Source organism: Caretta caretta, chromosome 6, assembly GCF_965140235.1.
Source record: "Caretta caretta isolate rCarCar2 chromosome 6, rCarCar1.hap1, whole genome shotgun sequence".
Lineage (NCBI taxonomy): Eukaryota > Metazoa > Chordata > Testudines > Cheloniidae > Caretta > Caretta caretta.
In genome coordinates, this window is record NC_134211.1 from 91969169 (window position 1) to 91993016 (window position 23848).

Sequence of the window (23848 nt, forward strand, 5' to 3'; positions counted from 1 at the left end):
TCTTGGGCATACATGCAGTCCATGTGTCTGAGACTGAGAATTCTTGCGAGTAGCATCCGTTGCTCTGCACCCGTGCCCCTACTCTCCTCATGCTCGGCACTGAGGGTACAAGGGAGTAGGAGGTGGAGTGCTGACCAGCCATCTCTCCAGTTCCTTCCTACTGCCACATGACCTGAGATGGAATCCTCTAGTGTTTCGAGCTTTTCCTTTCTCTGTAAATATTCCTATAAATATTCACAGTTGTATATTATTCTTAGTTTTTTGTAATTAGTGTTTTGATAACTCCAGGAAGTTAGTGAGAGAATCCCTACCCCGATGAACCCTCCTGGCCTCCTGGTGTGGGACTTAGATTATACTCAGAATACTGGGCTTCAAAAGCTGTGTCTTCTGTCCCTGCTTCATTTGGGTCAGCGACAACAAGCAGCACTGCCTCAGAGAAACTCATATCTCTGCTCAGTGTAGTATCTGCCATTCTTTTTCCAGCAGAACATGGCAGGCGTGAGAACTTTGGCTTTGGAAGTACCTTAGGGAGCATGCAGTGAGGCCTCAGTCACAACCAGCTGGGGAGAGCTCCCTGTACACTGATCAGAGTCAGCAAGGAGTGCATCTCCTAGTACTATGCCTGACCCTGGAGTGGAGACGGGCAGAGAGAAGGACCCTTTGGTTAGCCGTCCCCATGAAAGTAAAAGCGTCCTCATGCTCACAAACACAAAAACAGATCCTCTCCTAGACTTTCTAAGAGGAGAGATCCCTCCCTGACTCCCTCCAAGTAGAGGGAGATGTCATGTCCAAACCATAAAGGTTTAGGCCATCCAAAGCCACATGGGCGAGTTCAAAAGACTCGTAGAGCAAAACTCCTTCGGTAACAGCCTCTGCATCGATCTCAACACTGATTGCGGTGCCACCTAAAATGAAGCACCGGGACCTGAAGGACTGGGAATCTTCAGTACCATAGAAATCACATTCAGTGTCGATACCATCCTGGCCCCATAAAGAATCACCCTCTGCACCTACTCCAATGGTACAGGTGAAAAGATACAACCTCCAAAGGTGCTGATGACTTATACCAGTTCGGACGATATCTTCGTCCTCCTGGACCCACAATTTTCATTGTTGTCGAGACTGATCCTCACCAGGGAAAGAGATAAATGCCTGTGGGAATATAGGACTCTGGAAAAAAGTCCATCCTTTGTCCTGACCATTAGCTACAATTTCCTCTCAAGGGAACCATCAGCACTGCTGATGGACCTGGATCCAACCTTTTCATCTTTGGAAGATATTCGTGTGGAACCAGATTCACTTCCACCCAGGGAATTCAGCCCAGACAGGGGATCGAGAATCTCCTGGAACCAGCCCTGGGCACACAGAGAGGCAATAACAACAGACAAGTGGTTGATGTATATCATCCATTCCAGTTTCTCTGTGCACCTTCTTCAAAACCCCCTTCCCCTTTTCAGGAACGTCTCTTATGAGAGAATCCTCCTTCAGGAGGTATAGTCTATTCTCCAATGGGGAGCAATACAGCAGGTACCCCCTGAACATTGTGGAAAAGGCTCCTGTTCAAAATATTTTCTTGCCCTGAGAGGAAAGGAGGCTGGAGACCCATTCTCACCCTGTGTCAGTATTTTTATTCACATGTTGCAATTTTGTATAGTTACATAGACATCAATAGTACCATTCCTAGGAAAAGGCACATGGTTCACAGCTTTCAGTATGAAAGACTCGCACTTTCATGTGGATATTCACCCCTCTCACAGATGATTCCTCAGATTGTGGTGGACTCCCAACACTGTTAATACAGGGTGCTCCCATTTTGGGTTAGCTATAGCTCCCAGAGTCTTCAGAGAAGTGTTCTCAGCTCAGACAAGCCAGCTCCACCATCTTTCTGTACTTGGAGTACTGGCTTCTGAATAGCAGGTTTTGCCTCGAAGCCTTAAAATCAACTTCGTCATTGCTTCACCTTTTAGCATCCCTGGGAATCTGCATAAATGCGGAGACACCTACCCTGACTGCAAGACAGTTCATAAATTTATAGGAACGACACCGGATTAAATCAGGGGTGAGGGCCTACCTCCCCACTGACAGATTTTGCACCAGGGACACTCTGATAGATGTAATTACACACAACCCTCATTACGTGAGTTTGGCTGTTCCTTACTCTTCTGGGGCATATGGCGTCATGTACTTATGTGATGCCATTCACAAGACTCCATCTCCTTTACCTGTAAGCTTGGCTCCAAACGGTATATGCGCTGAGCAAGCACAGCATGAATATTATAGTGACAATTCCCTCTGAGGTGAAGACCTCTCTGGCTTGGTGGAGAGACCCTGGTTATGTGTGTATGGGCGTTCTCTTTCACACCTGACGAGACCATAATTACAGACATCTCCCTGATAGGTTGAAGAGCCCACATGGATGATTACACAGCACAAAACACTTGGACTCCTCGGGAAGACAGAATACACATCAATTTTCTGGAACTGAGAGCAGTAGGAGAGGCTTGCAAAGCATTCCTACCATTCATACAATCCCAGCATGTCCCAATAATGTCAAACAACATAGCTGCCATTTTTATAGAATAAAGCAGGGAGGAGCACTCTCTGTTCCCTTCCATCCTGGTAGTTATCTCACGTTCTACGGAACAGTCAACTAGACAGGGCACAAGTCATCCTCATTGTCCCCAGATGGCCCAGTTCTGGTTTCCAAGCCTCCTACCAGTGTTATTTCATCCATCTATTAGCATTTGGACCTTTCTGGATCTCTTGATCCAGAAAAATGGCAGGGTCAGGCATCGCAACCCCAATGCTCTTCATCTCATGGCTTGGTATTTGGATTGGTGTCAAGCCTAGAATGTTCCTGCTCTGAGGTGGTGCAAATCAGTCTTTAAAATATCAGAAAAGTTTCCACCAGAAAATGTCACCTATCCAAGGGGAAACATTTCTCTGTCTGGGCTCAGCAAAAACATCTCTCTCCACAGACAGCTGAAATATGTTGGACAGTCTTCTTACCCTTAAGATGAGGCAAGCTTTGAACTGCTAGCTACGTGTTACATGTCTCACCTGTCAATGAAATTCGCCTTTCTCACTGCTGTCACCTTGGCCTGAAGGGTAGGTGAACTTAGGGCCTTAGTGAATGATCCACTGTACACAATAGCCTATAAGGATAAAGTCTCACTATGATTACACCCAAAATTCATCCCTAAAATAGTTTTGGAATTTCAATGAACGAGTCCGTTCACTTACCCGTGTTTTTCCCGAAGCCCTGGGCCTTGGGTGAGGAGCGAAGACTTCATTCACTCAGTGTGTGATGAGCCTTGGCATTCTCCTGTCAGAGAATGAAACAGATCAGGAAGTCACCTAGACTGTCTTGTTGTCATAGCAGAACGAGTATGAAGGCAAGCTGTATCTCTAAGGGCACATCTACACTGCAGTAAAAGGCCCGCAGCACCAAGTCTCAGAGCCTGGGTCAGATGACTTGGGCTTGTGGGGATCAGGATGCTGGCCTTAACATTGTAGTGTAGATGTTGAGGTTTGGGCTGGAGCCCAGGCTCTGAAACCGTGGGTCTCAGTGCCTGGGCTCCAGCCTGAGCCCAAACGTCTACACTACAATTGTTAGCCCCACAGCCCAAGCCTTGTGAGCCTGAGTCAGCTGACCTGGGCCAGGTGCGGCTGTGCTGTTGGTCTTGTATTGCAGTGGAGTCATACCCTAAGCGGATCTCTAGCTGTATTCTACTCCTATTATCCATTCACACAGCTTTCTCCCCAACAGGGGGTAAAGGCTCACTCTACAAGGGCACAAGCATCCTCAGTAACATTGCTTCCAGAGGTACCACTGCTTGACATTTCCAGGGCAGCTATGTGGAGCTCCATCCACACATTGGTGAGGCTTTACACCTTGGTCCAGGACTCCGCCACTGATGCATCCCTTGGGACAGCAGTTCTGCAAGCAGCAATATTATAGAATCATAGAATATCAGGGTTGGAAGGGACCTCAGGAGGTCATCTAGTCCAAACCCTTGCTCAAAGCAGGGCCAATCCCCAACTAAATCATCCCAGCCGGTATCCTTGCACTATGCGCCTCTCTAAATATGCTCATCAGTCACCCACAGTGGAATACAAATAGGGACCAGCACTTGAAGAAAGGGAAATTAGTTACCTTATTGTAACTGGAGTTCTTCAAGCTGTATGGTCCCTATCTGTATTTCACTACTTGCCCTCCTTCCCCTCTGCTTCGGACCATGACAGGATTTGTGGTAGAGAAGGAAGGGGAGAGACAGTCAGTCCGCCCCATCCTTATACTTTTGGTGTGGAGCCTGAGGAGAGGAGGGGTTCAGCCATGGATCAACAGACACTACTCTTAGGAATTCTCCAGTCTCAGGTGCATGAAGTGTGTGCATACCCCAGAGTGGAATACAGACAAGAACCACACATCTAGAAGAACTCCAATTACAATAAATTAAGTAACTTCCCTTTCCCTCAGTCTCTTATTAAGGGGTTCTGCTGAATCTTTGCTTGGACTAAATGAGACAAAATGAAGCAAAGAAGTGCTGCTAATGGGTCAGTGTGGCAACAGAATAGGCTCCTGCCTAATGCAAGAGACATGGGAGTGACTGCAGTTTGATTGTGCCATCCAGGAATTTCACATTCAGCCTTCCATTTGTGGGTGGGATTCAACAAGATTCCACTGTGCTGATAATGTGAGGAGCCATGGAATGTGCATCAGTCCCCTGAATACCCTGTTTACAATGTGCTACTCACTCTCAGCCATTTTGCAAGCTTCACAACCCACATTTTGTATTGCCCCCCACACTTGATTCAAGTTCAGTGGCTGACTCTCCAGTCACATCTGAGCGTGTTATGTGATGAGGCAGGAACGTCACTGGATTTGGCTGCTTTACTGGTGGATGAAAACAAGCAAGAAATCTTTCAAGAACATTGATTCTTAGTTATTAGTCAATGAAAAAACCCTAATGGCTAAAGAACAGTTTGTCAAAACCAGTTAATTATCCATGTGAAACGACCTAATACACAGCTCACTCCAGCTTTTATATTTTTTTAAAAAGCACAAAACTTCCTCCTTTTTCAGCTCTGCTAGATGATTAAAAGAAGAAGGAGAAAAAGACATTTCTGAGGGACTGCAGGAGACAGGGAATTGGTGGTGTGAAAAAGGCATTTAGGTTGCATGTTGGATTTATATATTAGTGTGTCCTCTAGAGTTGCTATCATCCCGGTTTTTGGCTTCTGTGTCCAGCTGCCATTTAGGGTTGCCGGGTGCCTGGTTTTCGACTGGGAAGTCCAGTTGAAAAGGGGACCTGGCAGTATCTGTTCAGATGTACTGACTGGACACCAAAAGTCCAATTACCATTGGGTGGGGGGACACTCTGGGTCACTAACCTGCTCCAGCTGGGGCTGCCTCCTACATGCAGGCAGGCGCCTTGTCAGTATGCAGCAGCTCCTGTCCCAGTCCCGGAGCAGAGGGAGCCCAGCGGGGGCAGGAGAAGAAGGTGGAGATGATCCAGTGAGTGACGGGGGGAGGAGGGGAGAAGAATGAGTGACGTGGATGGGGCCTTTGGGGAAGAGGTGGAGTAGAGGCAGGGCCTTGGGGGGAAGAGGTGGGGAAGGGGTGGTGCTTTGGGGGAAGAGGCAGAGCAGGGGGAAGGACCTTGGGGGTCTGGTTACCAGCAATTAGAAATGTGGGAACCCTACTTTCCTCTCTGCAGAGCTGAGTTCAAATGCTGCCTCCAGTCACCAGAGGAAATGAATTTGCTGGTCATGCCCTAGTGTACTGTACACACAGGAAATTCGGGGGTTTTTTGCAAAGAAAGAGAGACTTTGTTGTGTGCTGCCAACAATCCCCCGTGCTTTATTTTGCTCTACAAAGAGATGCATCTGCCTATTAAGGATTCTCTAAGTAGTGTCATCCAGCAGGCAAAGATCTGTGCTAAGTACTGCAATTAGAAGTACCTAGAAGAGTTTACTGCTACCCTGTCCATTTCAGATTGGTGTCAGTGTTCTGACCTGGATTTCACTGTGACTGTCAAAGGAGAGAACTTGAGGCAGTGACTCATTTTACCCCTTCAGTATGTCCTTGGAACAAAGGGACAAATCAACCAGAATTAGATTCAATACCATCTCAAATATACTCCCAACAGTAGTTCAGGCAGGTGTCTGGCATGGCATTACCAGTATGGTAGTGGTCAGAGGCACATTAGTCACCTCAGTCCCTGGAAAAATCATGGAGCAGGTCCTCAAAGAATCAATCCTGAAGCACTTGCATGAGAGGAAGGTGATCAGGAACAGCCAGCATGGACTCACCAAGGGAAGGTCATGCCTGACTAATCTAATCGCCTTTTATGATGAGATTACTGGTTCTGTGGATGAAGGGAAAGCAGTGGATGTATTGTTTCTTGACTTTAGCAAAGCTTTTGACACGGTCTCCCACAGTATTCTTGTCAGCAAGTTAAGGAAGTATGGGCTGGATGAATGCACTATAAGGTGGGTAGAAAGCTGGCTAGATTGTCGGGCTCAACGGGTAGTGATCAATGGCTCCATGTCTAGTTGGCAGCCGGTATCAAGTGGAGTGCCCCAAGGGTCGGTCCTGGGGCCGGTTTTGTTCAATATCTTCATAAATGATCTGGAGGATGGTGTGGATTGCACCCTCAGCAAATTTGCGGATGATACTAAACTGGGAGGAGTGGTAGATACGCTGGAGGGGAGGGATAGGATACAGAAGGACCTAGACAAATTGGAGGATTGGGCCAAAAGAAATCTGATGAGGTTCAATAAGGATAAGTGCAGGGTCCTGCACTTAGGACGGAAGAACCCAATGCACAGCTACAGACTAGGGACCGAATGGCTAGGCAGCAGTTCTGCGGAAAAGGACCTAGGGGTGACAGTGGACGAGAAGCTGGATATGAGTCAGCAGTGTGCCCTTGTTGCCAAGAAGGCCAATGGCATTTTGGGATGTATAAGTAGGGGCATAGCGAGCAGATCGAGGGACGTGATCGTTCCCCTCTATTCGACATTGGTGAGGCCTCATCTGGAGTACTGTGTCCAGTTTTGGGCCCCACACTTCAAGAAGGATGTGGATAAATTGGAGAGAGTCCAGCGAAGGGCAACAAAAATGATTAGGGGTCTAGAACACATGACTTATGAGGAGAGGCTGAGGGAGCTGGGATTGTTTAGCCTGCAGAAGAGAAGAATGAGGGGGGATTTGATAGCTGCTTTCAACTACCTGAAAGGGGGTTCCAAAGAGGATGGCTCTAGACTGTTCTCAATGGTAGCAGATGACAGAACGAGGAGTAATGGTCTCAAGTTGCAGTGGGGGAGGTTTAGATTGGATATTAGGAAAAACTTTTTCACTAAGAGGGTGGTGAAACACTGGAATGCGTTACCTAGGGAGGTGGTAGAATCTCCTTCCTTAGAGGTTTTTAAGGTCAGGCTTGACAAAGCCCTGGCTGGGATGATTTAACTGGGAATTGGTCCTGCTTCGAGCAGGGGGTTGGACTAGATGACCTTCAGGGGTCCCTTCCAACCCTGATATTCTATGATTCTATGATTCTGTGATTCCTTTTGGAATCTTTTTGGGCAGGTGGTAGTGTGATGGTTACATTGGAGGTCATTCCCTCATGCTTCTGATAAAAATGTAAATTCATTTGTAGCACAATTGTAAGTTTTAACATTTATCTTCTTCTGGCCACTATTGTGCTACCTTTGAATGTCTTCCATGGAATCAATGCTGTCTGCAATGGAAGTGGAGCCAATATATTGATTTTAACATGGATTGAGGACCCTACTATTGAGTCTGTTGATAGCTACACTACAACAGAGACAACACAGTCCACAGGAACAACAGAAGAACACTAAGAAAGCCATGAGATTTTTGAGTAGTTTAATAATGATTTTAATTCTGTTCTTAGCAGGGAAAATACTAACCAGCTCTCTCTTTGTTTCTTCTTTTTCAGCGAGAGATGAAAATGTGGCCACCTTCCGTGGCTCAGAGTACCTTTGCTACGACCTGTCCCAGAACCCCATCCAGAGCAGTAGCGACGAGATCACCCTCTCCTTCAAGACGTGGCAACGTAACGGGCTCATCCTCCACACGGGCAAGTCAGCTGATTACGTCAACCTGGCTCTGAAAGACGGCGCGGTCTCCTTGGTCATTAACCTGGGGTCCGGGGCCTTCGAGGCCATTGTGGAGCCTGTCAATGGCAAATTCAATGACAACGCTTGGCATGACGTTAAAGTGACGCGCAACCTGCGGCAGGTAATGGTGAAGGAGTGAGAACGCCAGGAAGGCTTCTCTCTAGTGTTATCTGGGCAGACATGGGGGCAGGTGATACAGAAATAGGGATGCTCGGTGAAGTACATCAAAGTGTTTTTACCCTCCCAGATGTCTCTCAGTTATCCAATGGACAATGAAATACCAGTAGTCAATGGGAATGTAGCCCAGTTGTGATATCTCCATTTCCACTTATTAATTTTTGTCTATTTTTCCCCAGTTTGATTTAATAATAAAACTTGTGACTTGACTTTACTTTCATCTCCCTTTTCCTTTTCTCTTTTTTCTTTCTTTCTTTTATTATGTCCTTAATTACATTTCAATCTTATCAGTAATATTCTTGTTGCATTTAAATACTGTGGGAACAGAGTGGTTTTTTCCACAGCTAAGTGTTTAGTCCCCCACCCTTCGTCGTCTTTATGTTTTGTTAATTGATTTAACCATTGCCATGATGTCATAAGTCTAATTCTTAAAGTGTTTGTTTCTTCCTTTACTTTTTTCTTTTCTGTGTGTGTGTGTGTGTGGTTATTTTAACTTTGTAGCTTGGGAGTTAATTGGCTGGAGTCTTTCCGAATCTCTGTTTCTCTGTTCTTTTTTATTTTATTTTTTTCTGTTCTGTGATCTGTTTTATTGCTTGTGTCTCTGCTGATGAGACTCTTCTGTTGGCTGTGAGGACTGGAAAAATGGAAGGACAAGTCCTTTTCAAGGACAAAAAAGAAAACAAAGAGAAAAACCACAAACGCGCCACTTTGGAATGGCTTTATCTGATTCTTGTCGCTGTAACTTTACAACTCTTCCTGTCACTTTTTTAAGTGGACAGCTCTGTCAGGTGATGTCTTCGCTAGTCAGCTAGCCTTAAAATATTAAAAGCTCACTCATGAAATCTAAATGTGTGTATAAATAGATAAGATAAAATTAAATAACATTGCTTTGGAAGCTGGTGAATAGATCAAGTCACTTAGGCCCATCCACTGCATGACAAATGAGGTTTACATTATGGATATAAACTGTTTAGTGTCTTATTGATTGGTAAACACTGTGTAAACAGCTTGCAAACTGAGATTTTAAATCAGTTTACATAAATAGTGTGATCTGTCCATTTGCTTGTTAATGTGAATGTTTACACAAATCCTCATGGTGTTATTCTGGTTTATATAACTTTACTGGCTGAGAAAGCGGCCTTTTTGGAACATTTACACTAGCTAGGATAACAATGTATATGGGATAACCATCCTCTTGCTTCAGGTCATAAACCAGTGAGAGCCTGACATCAGGAAGAATCTTCACCCATTGGTGTGTTAGTGCATAATTGCCCATTATGGGGATTTTACACCTTCTTTTGAAATATCCACTGTTGGAAACAGGCTAGAGAGAGATGTCTAATACATTACGGCAATTGCCATGTTTCTACAATATCCAAGATGCCGTGTTTTTACATATTCGACATGTCTGTGTGTAAACTAGAGGATTATATTCAATCAGGCCAAATTCTGTTCTAAATTACATGCGACAGCAGGGTTATCACTGAAGTCAAAATTTGTCTAGTTCTACTATTTCACATGCAGTTATAAATTTAATTTCTTATGCAGTGGATAGGCCTTAATGATCCTGTTTCATTAAAATACTCCCATCGGTCCAGTAGAGGGAGATACAGCAACTGTCTGAGGGCTGTCAGTCTGGAATGGTCTGAATATATTACTTTATTTATTGGTTCCATTTTATTTATTTTTAGATGTTTTCAGAATGGATGCTCTCTGAATATCTTTTTCTGGTTTATAGGCCATTTTAGCTAATGGTACTTTTTATTTTTCTGGGAAATCAGTTTTCAACGTCAAAGAGCAGCCAGAGCAAAATGTATCCTTGCTGCTTGCCAGAGCTGGTTTAGATCTTGAGGAAGTGGTGATGGGGAGGGTTGGCAGTTGGAATTATAAATGGGACTCTCTCTCTTTAAAAAATACCTCTCTAGCTGATATCTTTTATTTTCTGAGTACACAGTTGAATACAAATAACACTAGGTCTTTTTGGCATGGGTTAGAGCAGCAGCATGTTCTCGTCACTGAAGGAAAACAGGTGAGGCAGCACCTGGCATTTTACATTATACTCTATACATCCTGTTTTGTCTGTTCACAACATTATTGTTTGGTCCTGAATTCTGAGAGGATCCTGCTTGATTGCCTAGTAGCTGGGATGTTATAGCAGGGCTGTTTCATTCTTTTTCAAACCACCAAGGAGACCAAACTCTTAAAAAAAACAAAAAACCAAACCAAAAAACCCACAGTGCAGAGGTGATTAAAGGCCCAGTCATGCAAAGTGCTGAGTGCTCTTAATTTCTATTGACTTCACTGGGAATTGAGGACTCCTAGAATCTGTCTGGACTGCAGAATAAACACAATTCAACAACGGAATGATTTATAATTCATTAATATCTGCCATGAGGGATAGAGAGGTATTACCACATTCAAGGTGCAGGGGCCAGAATTGGTTATGGCCGCTATACACCTTCATCATACCATGGTCTTATGCCATAATAAAACAGAGAAGGAGTGCCTTGTGGTAAAAGCATTGGAGTAGGACTTAGGAGATCTGAGTTCTGTTCCTGATTTTGCCACCGATTTCCTGGGCATGTCACTTTCTTTCTCTTTCCTTCAATTTCCACATCTGTAAAAGACAGCAATAATAATACTTACCCATCACATAGGTGGGTTGTGAGTCTTAATTCACTGATATGTATGAAGTGATTTAAGATCTTCTGATGGAAGGTGATATAAAGGACATAGTATATATTTTTACATGCAATATATCATCTGCTCTCCATCACCTCCAGAGTATATATGTGCACAGAAGAATAGTATAGTATCGGTTTTAGTATAGAGAAGACTGGTGGAAGAGCCTTTGCTGGTTCTGAACCATTCCCATAGTTACAGCCCTGCTAGAGAAAAGGGACACAGAAGAGTTACTCTGGGCCCTTAGATTTTATAAGAAACTCCATTGCCTCCTCATTTTTGACTGAAAATATTTACATTGGGGGGAAATACATTTTCCAGAAAGCAAATAAAGTTATTTTTTTCAAATGAGACTTAGGAAAAATCTAATAATATAATCCACATCTTAAATTATGCCATTTTTAACATAATTTTTTGACCATGTTCCTGGAAATTAGATCAGAATTTCCGACATATGTGGGAGGCTTTGCCCAATACTTTTGGTTGGTCGTTACATGTTTTGTAACAAAGGTATGACAGTATCAAGTCCTTTGTTTTCTTAGATCAAGCAACTAATGCAGTAGTTAATCTCTTCAGAGAGAGGGACAGACCGTGAACTCAGAATTTCCCTTGAGCTAATGTCAATGTAAAACTTTTTATTTATCTTCTTTCTATTATAGTTAACAGATCTCTGGTTTTGTCTTTTGGGAAATGTGTAGCAGGGACAGGATTGTAGCTATCTTTCACCAGCATTTTCAGAACATGCATGGGGGAAGTGCAGTCTAGTGGTCAGAATGGAGACTGGGAGTCAGGATTCCTGGGTTTTATCTGCAGCTCTGTCATTGAGTCACTGTGTGACCTTAGGCAAGTCACATTCCCTGTCTCTGCCTCAGTTTCCTCATCTGTAAAATGGAGATAATAATACTGCTCTGTCACACAGGTTGATATGAGGCTTCTTTGATGAAGGTTTCAAAGTAGTTTGAGATCCTTGGACAGAAGGCAATAAGTGCAAAGTATTATTATCATTCATTCTCTAAAACAAATAAAATGGAATTGGGACATAATTACATTGTGTTGCAATTCCATACAATTTCCTCCAAGCAAATCAGTCTCCAAGCAAATCAGCCTCCTAAATCAATCTAGGACTCTGAAAAATGTCCTGGAAGTCAGTAGCAGGAGGCAGGACAGCTCCCATTGTGTACATTTTTGGATCTGTTTTTGCCTGTTTGGATCAGAATGGAGCACTGGATCCTGGGCCATGAAGTCTCCACTGGCTGCACTGTGGCATTAACAACTAAGTTGGCCACACTGCAGAGATTCCACCACAGGGGCCTTGGGTTCCTTGGTTGTAAACACATGTACAGATAACCTACTTGGCTTCCACACGACTCTAGAGGACATTTTAAAACAACCCCAAGGTTCCGTTAAACCAACTGGGTTTTACTGATAACTGTGTGATCTGGTTCCCCTTAGCTTTATTTCATTACCAGCACTTAGTTGGGTAGTGGAGGCCAAGCCTGCAGCCTGAGACCGTTGTAGGATGGGGCCATCTAGTAATGGAGACGCAGTCTTAGAGACAACAAGAGACATGCTAAATGCTGTCAACCTTTTGCCCCTGCCACCTCAAATGTCTGACACAGGCAATTTCTTCATCAGTAAAATGGGTTTAACTCCTGCACCCCAGGTGACCCAGGTGAGCTACAAGTGGACATTGGCAATCCAACCACATGTGTTTTGTATGTCTTTCCTGAGAGTCATGAATTCACCTGTTCTAAAGAAATCTGCAAATAAAGGGACTGGAAGGACAGCCCCAGGGCTTTGGGCTCATCTTCAGCCAACAGCTTCCAGGCACGGGAGATTGTTCCTTGCTTAGGATAATTCCGCAATACTTGAGGGTAGCAGAGCTTAGAGGAGGGGCAGGGAAAGAAGGATGGGGGTGGCTGGGAGGAAATACTTTGTTGGGGTCTCTCTTGAAGGGAGTGGACGGTGTGTGTATCTGTGGGGAGGAAGGGGTTGTTGGTGGGGAATACACCCTGATGGGCTTTTGAAAAGTAAGTATTGCGCAATTTTAAATTTAATCCAGTTCTGGATGAGAGGTGCTAAAATATGTATGGGAGGCAGGGAGAGTAGGCAGTTCCCTTCCTCTTTACAATCTACAAGGCATGGTTTCCCATAGAGTCCTGGTCATATTGTCCTCTCTTTCACTCTGTGTGTGTCAGGCGCCCCACGCCTTTTTTTGAAAGACTAACACTAGACCATTCATGCAATGTGTCATTTTTACTAACCAACTAATGTACTAACACCCTAACGACTCATCTTTGCTTTTAGTTATTTTAATTAACAATCGTTCTGTTCACGATTTTTTAATTTCCTTTCTTCCCCCTTTTCCGCAAAGCACTCAGGCATTGGACACGCTATGGTAAACAAACTACATTGTCTGGTAGATATCATTCTTATTGTCTCTTTTTTTGGGTTTGCCGTGTGTTACCCGCCTTTTCCTCCCTTTACTCCCCTTTTCCCCCCCACCTTTATATTTACTTCCTCTTTTGATTTTCTTTTGATTTCACTGTGAACACCTTTTTTTTTCCTCTTTATTTTTTAAAATATTTTCTTTAAGAAAAAAACAAAACAACAAAAACAAACACAACTGTTCTGGAAATGGGGTTTGGTAATTTCTTTCGTTGGTTTCTTCACTTCCCTTTTTCTTTTTGTTTTTGTTTTTCACTCTGATGATTTTTTTCTCTCTTTTGCTTTTTAGTTTAGCTTTCTTTCTTTCTCTCTTTTTTTGTTTGTTTTGCTTTTGACTCTCTGAAGGTTTTTAGCTCAGAACCATTGCAGGGCCTCTAGTTTGTGTGGTGAAGGCTCTCTTTTTCTCTCATCCTTTTGTTGTCGCAACGGCTGTTGTAGGCAAATTGGCAAGAGCTGTCCTCTTTCTTCCCACTTCTCCCTATTGCTCTCTCTCTCTCTGACTTTCCACCTGCCATGGCCGAAAGGAGCTCAGCCGGTTGTTTGTTTCACTACACATTCTGCATGGCATGTCCACGTCTGGTGACTGTCCCTCTCCTATTGGCCTCTATCTTTTTTCCTCCATATCCCCTTCTAACCACTAACAAACCCTTCTAACCTTTAAACAAAATTCACATCACTTTCACTTCCTCCTTTCCCTCCTCCCCCTCCGTTCCCCCTTCACCCTCCATGTGTTTTGGGGGTTGGGATTTTTGAGGTCTTTTTTGTTTTGTTTATGATTATCTTGTTTTCTGTTTGGTTTTCATTTTTGATGATTGCATGCAAGTGTGAAATAGATTTTCTTTCTCTCTCTCTTTCTCTCTTTATTTACGGGCTCCAGATCTTATTGGCATGGGCCTGTCGAAGTGCGGTGTGTGCACGCTTTGCATTTTCTCTCTTTCTCTTCTCTGCTCCTCTCACACTTGCTGGTGTGTGGTTGATTTTATTTTATTAGTTTTTGTTAATTTCTTCCTTTCATATTATTAGTATGGTTATGATTCAGCCAGCGCTTTTAAAATTTAATTTGTTCCTTTCTTCGATTTTGCGGTGGTGGGTGGTAGGCGTGTGTCTCCTTAGGTCCATGGCATGCACATCCATAATGTATTGAAAGTGAGATCCTTTCCCTCCATCCCTCCCCGAATGCATGATTGTCAGTGTGCCGTGAGCAAATAAAAAATAAAATAAAAAAACCAAAAATATCAACTTTGACTTCAGTAGTGTTTTTTACTAATGACTGAATAATAACTAAGTAACTAACTAACAATAATCATTAATATAAATACTAATTAATCATAAAATCAGCTAAGACAAACAATCTCTTCTGAGGACAGTTCCATTTTCTAGCCTGATTTAGTGGAGAGCCTCTTGACGGATGGAACGCCTGCTTGGCTTGGGAGCACTAAGGTAACAAAACAGGGGTGAATAGAAGCTGGAGTGCTTCTGTCGTGGGCAAAGCAGACCAGAAAATGGAACTTGGCTGCACTAAAAAAACCAAACCTCACCAAAACATTAATAAAAGTGATATAAAACATAGGGGAGGCGACTTGCCCTTCTCAGAACTGTAAGGTCATTGCTGGGAATTTTTTTCTTTGTCCATTATATCCCTTGAACAGGTGACAATATCTGTGGATGGAATCCTCACTACCACGGGCTACACACAAGAGGATTACACCATGCTGGGTTCAGATGACTTCTTCTATGTAGGAGGGAGCCCAAGTACAGCAGATTTACCTGGATCACCGGTCAGCAACAACTTCATGGGCTGCCTCAAAGAGGTAATTTTCTTCTTTGACAACTGCTTTTTGGTTCTTGTTCCCCCCAAATGTTCTTTTTCCTGTCCTTTGTTACACCCTGAATGTCTCTCTGAGGTTCTGAATCTTACCCTGACACTGCAACAGCTCTGTGATCACATACACAGACAAACATGGCTGTCAGCCAGACACAAGGCATTAGCAGCAGAACCCCGGATCTTGGGTTCTAAAAACCAGGCCTCTGTTGCTTGAGCTACAGAAAGATTTCCAATAGCTATCTGTGTCACTAAGGCCGTTATTTTCTGTAGGTTGTCAGCCACTTGAGAGCAGTGGTAAACACTTGTGGACATTGGGATAATATTCAGAAAAATAAGGCAAATGGCCTTCCATTGCTAACTAGCATTTTCTGTGGTGAAAAAAGAAAATCACAGTCATCAGAAAATTCAATGTCTTGTTAAGTGACTAGACTTCACACAGGAGTAGGACTAGGAGTCGTAAAAAAAAAAAAAGAGTAAAGTGACAGTAATAAGAAATAAAGACATACAATGTTACAGGTAAAATAGGATGACTGGTGCTTTTGTCACTCTCGTGGTGATCATTAAAAAATCAGCACTTGCCAGCAGTCTTCTACCCATGGGATCTGAACATGTGCAGTTATTTCTCTATGCTTGGAATAGGAATTGCTGCAGTCATTCCAGTACCCTGTGGTAACTGTTGGTATATGTTGACTTTTTAATAGAAAGCATTGTAAAAGGCCTTCCTGCTGATGGTTTCTTGACCCTGTGTATCAATGTGCATGTCACTTTGTTGCAGGCTGTCTGCTAAAAGACATAGATTTTGAACCAACTGCCCTAGACCACTTCTTAGAGAGTTCATAATAAGGATTGCTGGTAACCAGGGTCCTTGTGCTACTGTGCAATGTGAAGTGTTGTGGGCGGATTTCTTGTATTCTTGCTGTAGTATGTCTGATTTTGTTTTCCGCCAGAGGTGCCATTGAGCCCTCTGTCTTTGAACATTACAAGTATCAGCAGATCTGATCAAAGGAGAGGCAGTGGTGGGTTTTCTTGCAGAAATCATGTAACTGGCCATGTTAGGTCACATGCTCTTCTGTAATTGCCTAACAACTCTGCCATCTCACAAAAGGGCCACATGCAGTGTCAGACAGGCTATTCTCAAGAAGTTTTATGTTGTCTTAAGCGTGTTGGGCTCTGAATGATGCCCCTCAAGGTGTTGGAACTGCTGTCTGCCTTAATCTTCTCAATCAGGAGATGTGCATTGGTTGTTGGAAAGAGGGATCTGGTCTGGATTAAATCTTATACAGAACATGAAAGTGCCCCTGCTGCACGAGAATGTAATCTGTCTGTGGCAGGCATCACATCTTTGTCTTTACTAGAAAGAGCCTAGGGCCTGATTTTCATAGGTACAGAGCACCATACCTCCAACTGAAGTCAATGGGAGTTACCATTGCTTAACACCTCTGAACATCAGGATTGTAACTTACTTGTGGGTGCTGTAAAGATAACAGTAATAACAGCAGAAGAGTTCTGTAGTGGGGCGGCTGCTCCACTCCAAGGTAAAAGGGTTTGAGACCAGCTGAGGGAGGCTGGTGAGGAGCTGACCACAGGTGTGGCCAGCTCAATAGGGCCCAGCTGGCCCTGATAAGAGGGCTGGGGGCTACAAGCAGAGAGGAGTCTCTCCAGCCTTGGAGGGAGAAGGCTCTAGCTGCCTGGGAGAAAAGGGTACTTGAAGCAGAGCAGGGCTGGGGAAAGGCAAGAGGAGCTGGTGAGCTCCAGCCTGGAAACTCCCCAGGCTGAGGCCTTTTTCAAGGCCTAAAGAGGTGCTGGGGCTGCAGAGGTGTAGTCTGGGGATAGGTAAAGGCAGCTGGCCCAAGCCCCTTGCCGATGGTGTGTGGCCATTACAGTCTGCAGTTTGCCCCTGTGAGAGGGGGCTCAATGATGACTGGCATTAGTTACTGAGGCAAGGTAGGTATAGGGGGCGGGGGTTCCCTGGAGAGGGGAAACCGTGTGTGCAGTGGGCAGAACCTCAAGGGAAAAGGGTACCGGATTCGGGGAGAGAGACAGGGCCTGAGGCAGGTGAGACACCGGCCAGAGGGAGGCGCTCCGAGGCTGGAAAGAGCTAATTCCCAGATGACCAGCAGGAGGTGCCGCACCAGTGAGTCTTCGCTGTGCTACAAGTTCATCTCTGAACTTTCATTGGGGCAGAGAAAGTAATGACAAGAAAATCCCCAGTAACTTTATTAGTATGTATATGGTTATTTGTGTTTTGGTAGTACACACAATGTGCTTCCCATACACACGAAGACAGCACCTGTCTCGTTAAGAAGATGAGCAACCTAATGGGGGTGGAAAAGAAAGGGAAAGCAGACAATCAGTATAGAAATGTTTGTAACTCCCATTCTACTAGGTAGGGTGACCATATTTCCCCTAGGGTGACGGCCGGGACAAGGCTTAAAAAAGGGACTGTCCTGGCCAAAACTGTCCTGCTCACCCTACTACTAGGCAGCAATAGCAGATATGTATGATCAGCCTGGACTTACAGGTTGGGTTGGTTTCGACTTATAGTCTGTTTCGTGGCAACTTGGTCTAATGGTGAACACAGTAATGCCTCTAGCACTCCTGAAGATGTGTGCACACAAGGTATGTCACCCTAACTCTAAGGGCATTTCAATATCTGCTGTGTTCTAAGGAGAACAGGAATCAGCCAGAATACAAACAGTAAAAATTTCTACAGCAGGGCGTTAGAGGGAAAAACTTATTCGGGAACACATGGGAAAAGGGAGTCCTCTATAAAATAAGTAGCTTTACCAGTTAACACCTCTCATATTCCCAGCCAGCCATGTGTCATCATTGGTCCTACTAGGACATACACACACAACTGAAAGTTGTAAGCAGTGCTGTAGCCATGTTGGTCCCAGGGAACTGGAGAGACTTCTGTTTGTGAAAGAGACAAGCTTCTGAGCTACACAGAGCTCTTCAGGTCTGAGAAAGATACTCCAAGTGTCACAGTTAAATACAAGGTGGAATAGATAGTTTAGCATAGTTAGCACATATTCTAAGGGACCACTCAATGTGGAGTGGAGAAGTGTTAATATAGCTTTGAAACTTTACTATGCAGCAGAAAAAAGCTAACTCTAACCCAGCACCCTTTCCCCATTTCCCCTGCCGCACTCCTTGCCCTCGCCCACCACTGACACTCACCATTGTACAGGAAACAGGATGGTGGCCATGCAGGGTGCTCAGCACACATAGAAGGGGAAGAAAACTGGCACGAGGACCCAGGAGGCGGTGTCCAGCTGCAGAGGCAAGGAGCTGGAGCAGCCACCCTCCCTCACCCAGCAGAAGTGGCTCTGTCTCACAGCCTCGCCTCCTCCCGACCCAGCTTGCAGGGAGAGGGGCTGAGCAAGGTGGAAATGTGCTAGGGGTGGGGGAGGTGCAGCGCGATAATTACAGAGCACCCCTACCCCACCCTCCTGGCAGGCTGAGCAGAGCAAGCTCTGGGCTCACAGAAATCAGGGGTGGGGCACTGGCACATGATCCTGCATGACCCCCCCACTCATTGTCTCTGTTTTTGGTGGGGGGGGCGGGGTAATGCTCTGCCTACCTACCCAAACTATGCCCATGTGTGCGGTTGACCGGTCAGTTTGTAACTCTGGTGTTTGTATCTCTGAGTTTCTATTGTACCTATGCTAAGAAATCTGTTTCACCTTGTATTTAACTATGACACTTGGAGTACCTTTTCCAGACCTGAAGAGCTCTGTGTAGCTCAAAAGCTTGTCTCTCTCACCAACAGAAGTTGGTCCAGTAAAAGATATTACCTCACCCACCATGCCTCTCTACAGTTCTGAAAGTTCTACTTTTCTTCAGCTCCAGTGCTGGTAGATAGGTTTGACAGTAAATGGCAGCTAATGGCTAAAAAGCAGTCTTAAATAATTGCACTGCTCCAGACCAAATGACACAGCAAGCTAAGTGCATCCTAGAAACACACAGTCTAACACAGACAGCCTGTCTGAAGTTCAGGCTTTCTGAGCTCTGCGTAAAGCAAAATCCAGTTCCTAAGCTTTCCTTCCCACAGGATTCTCCAGAGGCGCTGACTTTCTAGTGTGCCAGGGGGTGCTCGAATCCCTGGCTGTACCCTAGGCTCCACCCCCACTCCACCCCTTCCCCCTAAGCCTCCCCACCCTACCTCTTCCTTTCCCCACTACTTCCCTGCCCCACCTCTTCCCACCCCGTTCTGCCCCCTCTCCCGAGTGTCCCCCCCCTCACTCCTCCTTACTCCCCCCCACCCCAGTACCTCCTGTACACTGCAAAACAGTTGATCCAAGGCAGGTGGCAAGCACTATGGGGGAGGGGGAGAAGCTGATGGGGAGGGGCTGCTGGTGGGTGCTCAGCACCCACCATTTTTTTCCCAGGGAGTACTTAGCACCCATGGAGTCGGTGCCTATGTGATTCTCTGAACCTAAATAACATTGGGTACCACCAAAGTGCTGATGCGGGGGAGTTTGAGTGTTAAGGAACAGGGACATGCCGGTCAGGTCGCAGCAGGCAGTCCACTTTGCCTCCCCACAGGAGTGGGAAGGTGCTCTTTGAGGAGTGGATTGTTCTCTCTCAGTATATCAGGCAATGCTTCCATGGACTGAAAAAGTGGATCAGAGTCAAGTACAAGGCAGTTTTTGATGTGGAACCCTTCACCAAGCTTTGTTTTGTCTTCTTTCCCTTGCCAAGGGAGAGAGAACTGACTGAAGGGCCTGCAGAATGACAGTGAGGGGCTGCAGAGAAGAAAGAACTCTTCTTGCTCTGTCCCCCTTCCCCCACACTGCTGAAAGGGAGGAGCAACAGGCTACCAAAAAGCAAATGTTTCCCCTTTCAGAGAACACAGTGGCTGGGGCAGAGTGCTCCTTTCCCCTGGATAAGTACCTACAATGCAATACCTCTCTGAGGAGCAAGAAATTCCCAGAGATGCAGGGGGGCTACACCGTGATAGTTATTGGATCGTAAACACCACCCGTCAGCCCAGCCAGGCTTCATGCTAATCCCTTGTAGGTGTTGCAGCAGAGGTCTCCATCCCGCTCTCCCTGTGCCCTACTATGGGCAGCTTATTGAGAGGCTGAATCTCCCAAGGAAACAAGACGACTTAAATGGGAAGTGGGGGTGAGGCACTCTGCACATGCCCTTAATCTCTAGGGCCTCAGCTAGGTTGCTTCTGCCATATACTCTGTTTGTGGTTAGAGCATCTCATCCCCGCTTCGGGTCAGATAGCAGATCATGGAGACCATAACGCTGTGTGGGGGTAGAGTGCCTCATTCTCCCTGTCTGTGGCTGGGAAGGGCTTTCACATGGAGCGGTGACTGGTGGTGAGATGAGGGAAGTGCCCACAATGTGGGCAGCAATAGCAGGGCTGGACCTGAATATGGCCTCTGTGACCCCAGTCCTCAGGTGGGTTGGAAACAGCCCCCAGGGGGAAAGAGAGAGTCTCTGCTGAGGAAACCAGGCTGGGATGTCCATGATTAATGGAGTTAATGTGGCCTTTTTCTTGATTTGGTTAAGACAGAGCATTTCCCATACTCACCATAGCATCTGGGCTTCTCTCATCCCCTTCTCTAATGGCTGCTGTGGCTCTGACTGGAGGAGTCCCATCAGGTTGTCAGCAGTATCTTCTAAATCATTAACCTAAGTGTTGAACTTAAGTTTTTATTTTTCTATTCAGTTTCACAAGAACTTAAAGGCACCCAAATGTCTACTAAACTATTGTTACTGATTTCTGTAGACTACCTATCACTGTAGTAGAGCAACTGATACTGGAATGCGGGAGCAGGAGTGCAAAAGAAAAACAACTTCTTAAATTGAAAATAAAAGCAAATATGCAAACAAAGTGTGCATATGCATCAAATATGTAAATTGAGGTATTGCATTATTTGCATAAAATCAAGTTTTCTGGATTTTCAGCCTTAACAGATATGAGTGAGTCTTCAAGTGGTGTTATCAGAAGGAGAGGGTAGTGACCTTACAGGTCGGTTCAAGGGGGATATTCCAGACATAAGGAGTTTTGTGAAAAAAGGTACAGAGGCAGATGTGGAAGAACTGGACAAAGCTGGCCGTACTGGCAGAATGGAGGGTGCAATGGGGTTGATGTAATAAGAGATGATGAATAAACAAGTAGGGAGAAGAAGAACTGTGAAGGGCCCTGAAGTTGAGGAAAAGAAGCTTGAACTTCATATGGTGAAAAAAGGAAAGCCATTGGTGGCATTCAAAGAGGTTGGTGATATGGTCAGAGGAGGAAGGGCAAGGAAGAAGATGGAAACAACCATGTTTTGAACAGATTGGAAAGGCATGAGGTGGACATCAGGAAGGCTGGAGGAGGAGAGTGCAATAATCACAATGGGAGATGAAGAGAGCCTGGGTGAGAATTTTAGCCATGGTGGCAAAAAGGAAAGGTTGGCTTTTAAATTTTCTTACTCTAACCTCTTATAACCAGGAAAGGGAAAATAGTGGAAGACTCTGTGGATTCCATTAGGGATCCTTCATGCAGATCTAATTTACTTGGGGGTTTAGGGGGGTGCATATATACTACAGAAACAAATAGTATAGAAAATCGTAAGACAGGATAGCTGGTTGACAATGGAAAACACAATTTCATGAACTCTAACTTTGTTTCCATCAAAATTCTATCAAAAAGCTGAATTTTGGAAAATTTTGATTAGCTCTAACACATTTGATAGAAACAGTCACATTTGGATATGGGTATGATGTTGTGGGGGAAGGGAAAAATACTTTGCAGCGGCAAAAATACTTCCAGGCTGCACTAGTCATACTGTACCTCTTCTGGCTGTGATGGGATGTATCTGTGGAATGTGACTGAGAGAGACTCAAAGGAACTCAGCACACCTCTCTCTGTTATACAGCCACTGGGAGCCAGATTTTTAAGAGGCTGTGCATGTGCTTAGTTTTTGTGTTCATAGCCATGATGCTGCATGCAAATCAGGTCTTTTTGCAGGCACAGGGCCATTTGTGTTAGTGAGGGCAGGGCTTCTGTTTGAGTTGGACTTTTCAGGCAGAGTATGGGTTGAGGACGAAGAAAAATGAAAGGCTTGGGGACACAGATAGAAAGAGAAGGCCTGAAGACATCGGTATAAAGAGAAGGCTGGGAGTTGGTGGGTGGGGAGAGGGACAGAAGCAGAAGACCTAGGGCAGGGGTGGCCAACCTGAGTCTGAGAAGGAGCCAGAATTTACCAATGTACATTGCCAAAGAGCCACAGTAATATGTCAGCAGCCCCCCATCCGCTCCCCCAGCTCCCAGTGCCTCCCACCCACCAGCAGCCCCACCGATCAGCACCTCCCCGCACCTCCCGATCAGCTGTTTCGTGGCACACAGGGGGCGGGGAGGAGCGAGGGCATGGCAGGCTCGGGGCTGGGGTGGGAAAGGGGGGGCAGGGCCTGTGACAGAGCCAGGGGTTGAGCAGTGAGCACCCCCCGGCACATTGGAAAGTTGGTGCCTGTAACTCCAGCCCTGGAGTCGGTGCTTATACAAGGAGCTGCATATTAACTTCTGAAGAGCCGCACATGGCTCTGGAGCCACAGGTTGGCCACCCCTGGCCTAGAGACAGAAGAAGTCAGCCTGAGGATGAAGAGGACAAAGGGAGAATGTTGCTAGGATCATGGGATGCTATCCACAGCAGGAAAGCCAGACAGCTGGAAAGCATGTGGGAGCCCAAGTCCCAGAGCAGCAGTTTAACAGCACCCCAAGAATCCATAAGTGGAGATGAGACAGAATTCCTTAGCTGGTGAAATTTCATTTGCGCTCTGCGGAGGTGCTTAGGACATGAATAGCATTAATTGCACATAAACATTGGTCTGACACCGCTGCTCTGTTGCATCTAGATTGGTCTGTTTGTTTGTTTTTGTAATTGATTTTAAATGTAAGTGGGTTTAATGTTCAAAAAAGAAAGTGAAGGGCTAGCAGTACTGGACAGAGGCAGGCATAGCATGGGCACAAGATGTGTATGATTCCTCATCCTAGAGACATGCCTTTTTCTTAATTTGTTACATCCCTTGTTGTTGCTGTCCAGAAGAGGCACACAGCTCTGATGCTTCTAATCTGTGAGTTGCAGCTCTTCCTGTTGTTCTGAGTCCTGGGCTCCACATAAAACTCTGCTGAAGCACCTCAATCTTGACCTGCAGCGCGGTTTGCTGTTCCAGTTCTGGGCCACCCTTGACGGTTCTACTGATGCACCTTATAGACTGTATGCTTTGTGAGACTGGCACTGTGTCATCTTGTGTGTTTGTACAGCACTCAGCACAATGAGGCTTCAATCCTGATTGGGACTTCTGGATACTGTGGCTATAGGAATAGTTAATATTAATAATAAATTGACCTTTAGCACATGATAAGGCAGAAATCTGCCAACTGTTTGGGCAAGAGAAGGTGTGGAGATAATTGGTAAGGAGAACTGAAAGGATTTCCAGAAGGGGTGGCTTTGAAGGAGAAGGTGGTGGTGGTTCTGGTGGAAAGAAGGGGCCGGACATAGTTGTTAAGAGTTGTTATCCATGGGAGAAGAACAGAGGGGCTGAGGTGAGCTCTGTTACTGGCATCTA

General features: G+C 45.3%; 1 protein-coding gene across 38 annotated transcripts in view; it reads left to right on the plus strand.

Moving 5' to 3' along the window:
• NRXN3 (neurexin 3) overlaps positions 1–23848 on the plus strand; it is a 1412371-nt gene that overhangs the window by 374015 nt on the left and 1014508 nt on the right. For 27 of the 38 annotated variants that reach the window (XR_007357036.2, XR_007357037.2, XM_048852498.2 and 24 more), the window contains 3 exons: positions 7965–8266; positions 13379–13402; positions 15102–15263. Coding sequence is in view for 36 of the 38 variants with exons in the window: in XM_048852498.2 (XP_048708455.1) it covers positions 7965–8266; positions 13379–13402; positions 15102–15263 (488 nt within the window). In the remaining 2 variants the exon portion in view is untranslated. The remainder of the gene's footprint in view (positions 1–7964; positions 8267–13378; positions 13403–15101; positions 15264–23848) is intronic. The other 11 variants (XM_048852500.2, XM_048852506.2, XM_048852516.2 and 8 more) reach the window with 1 other exon arrangement.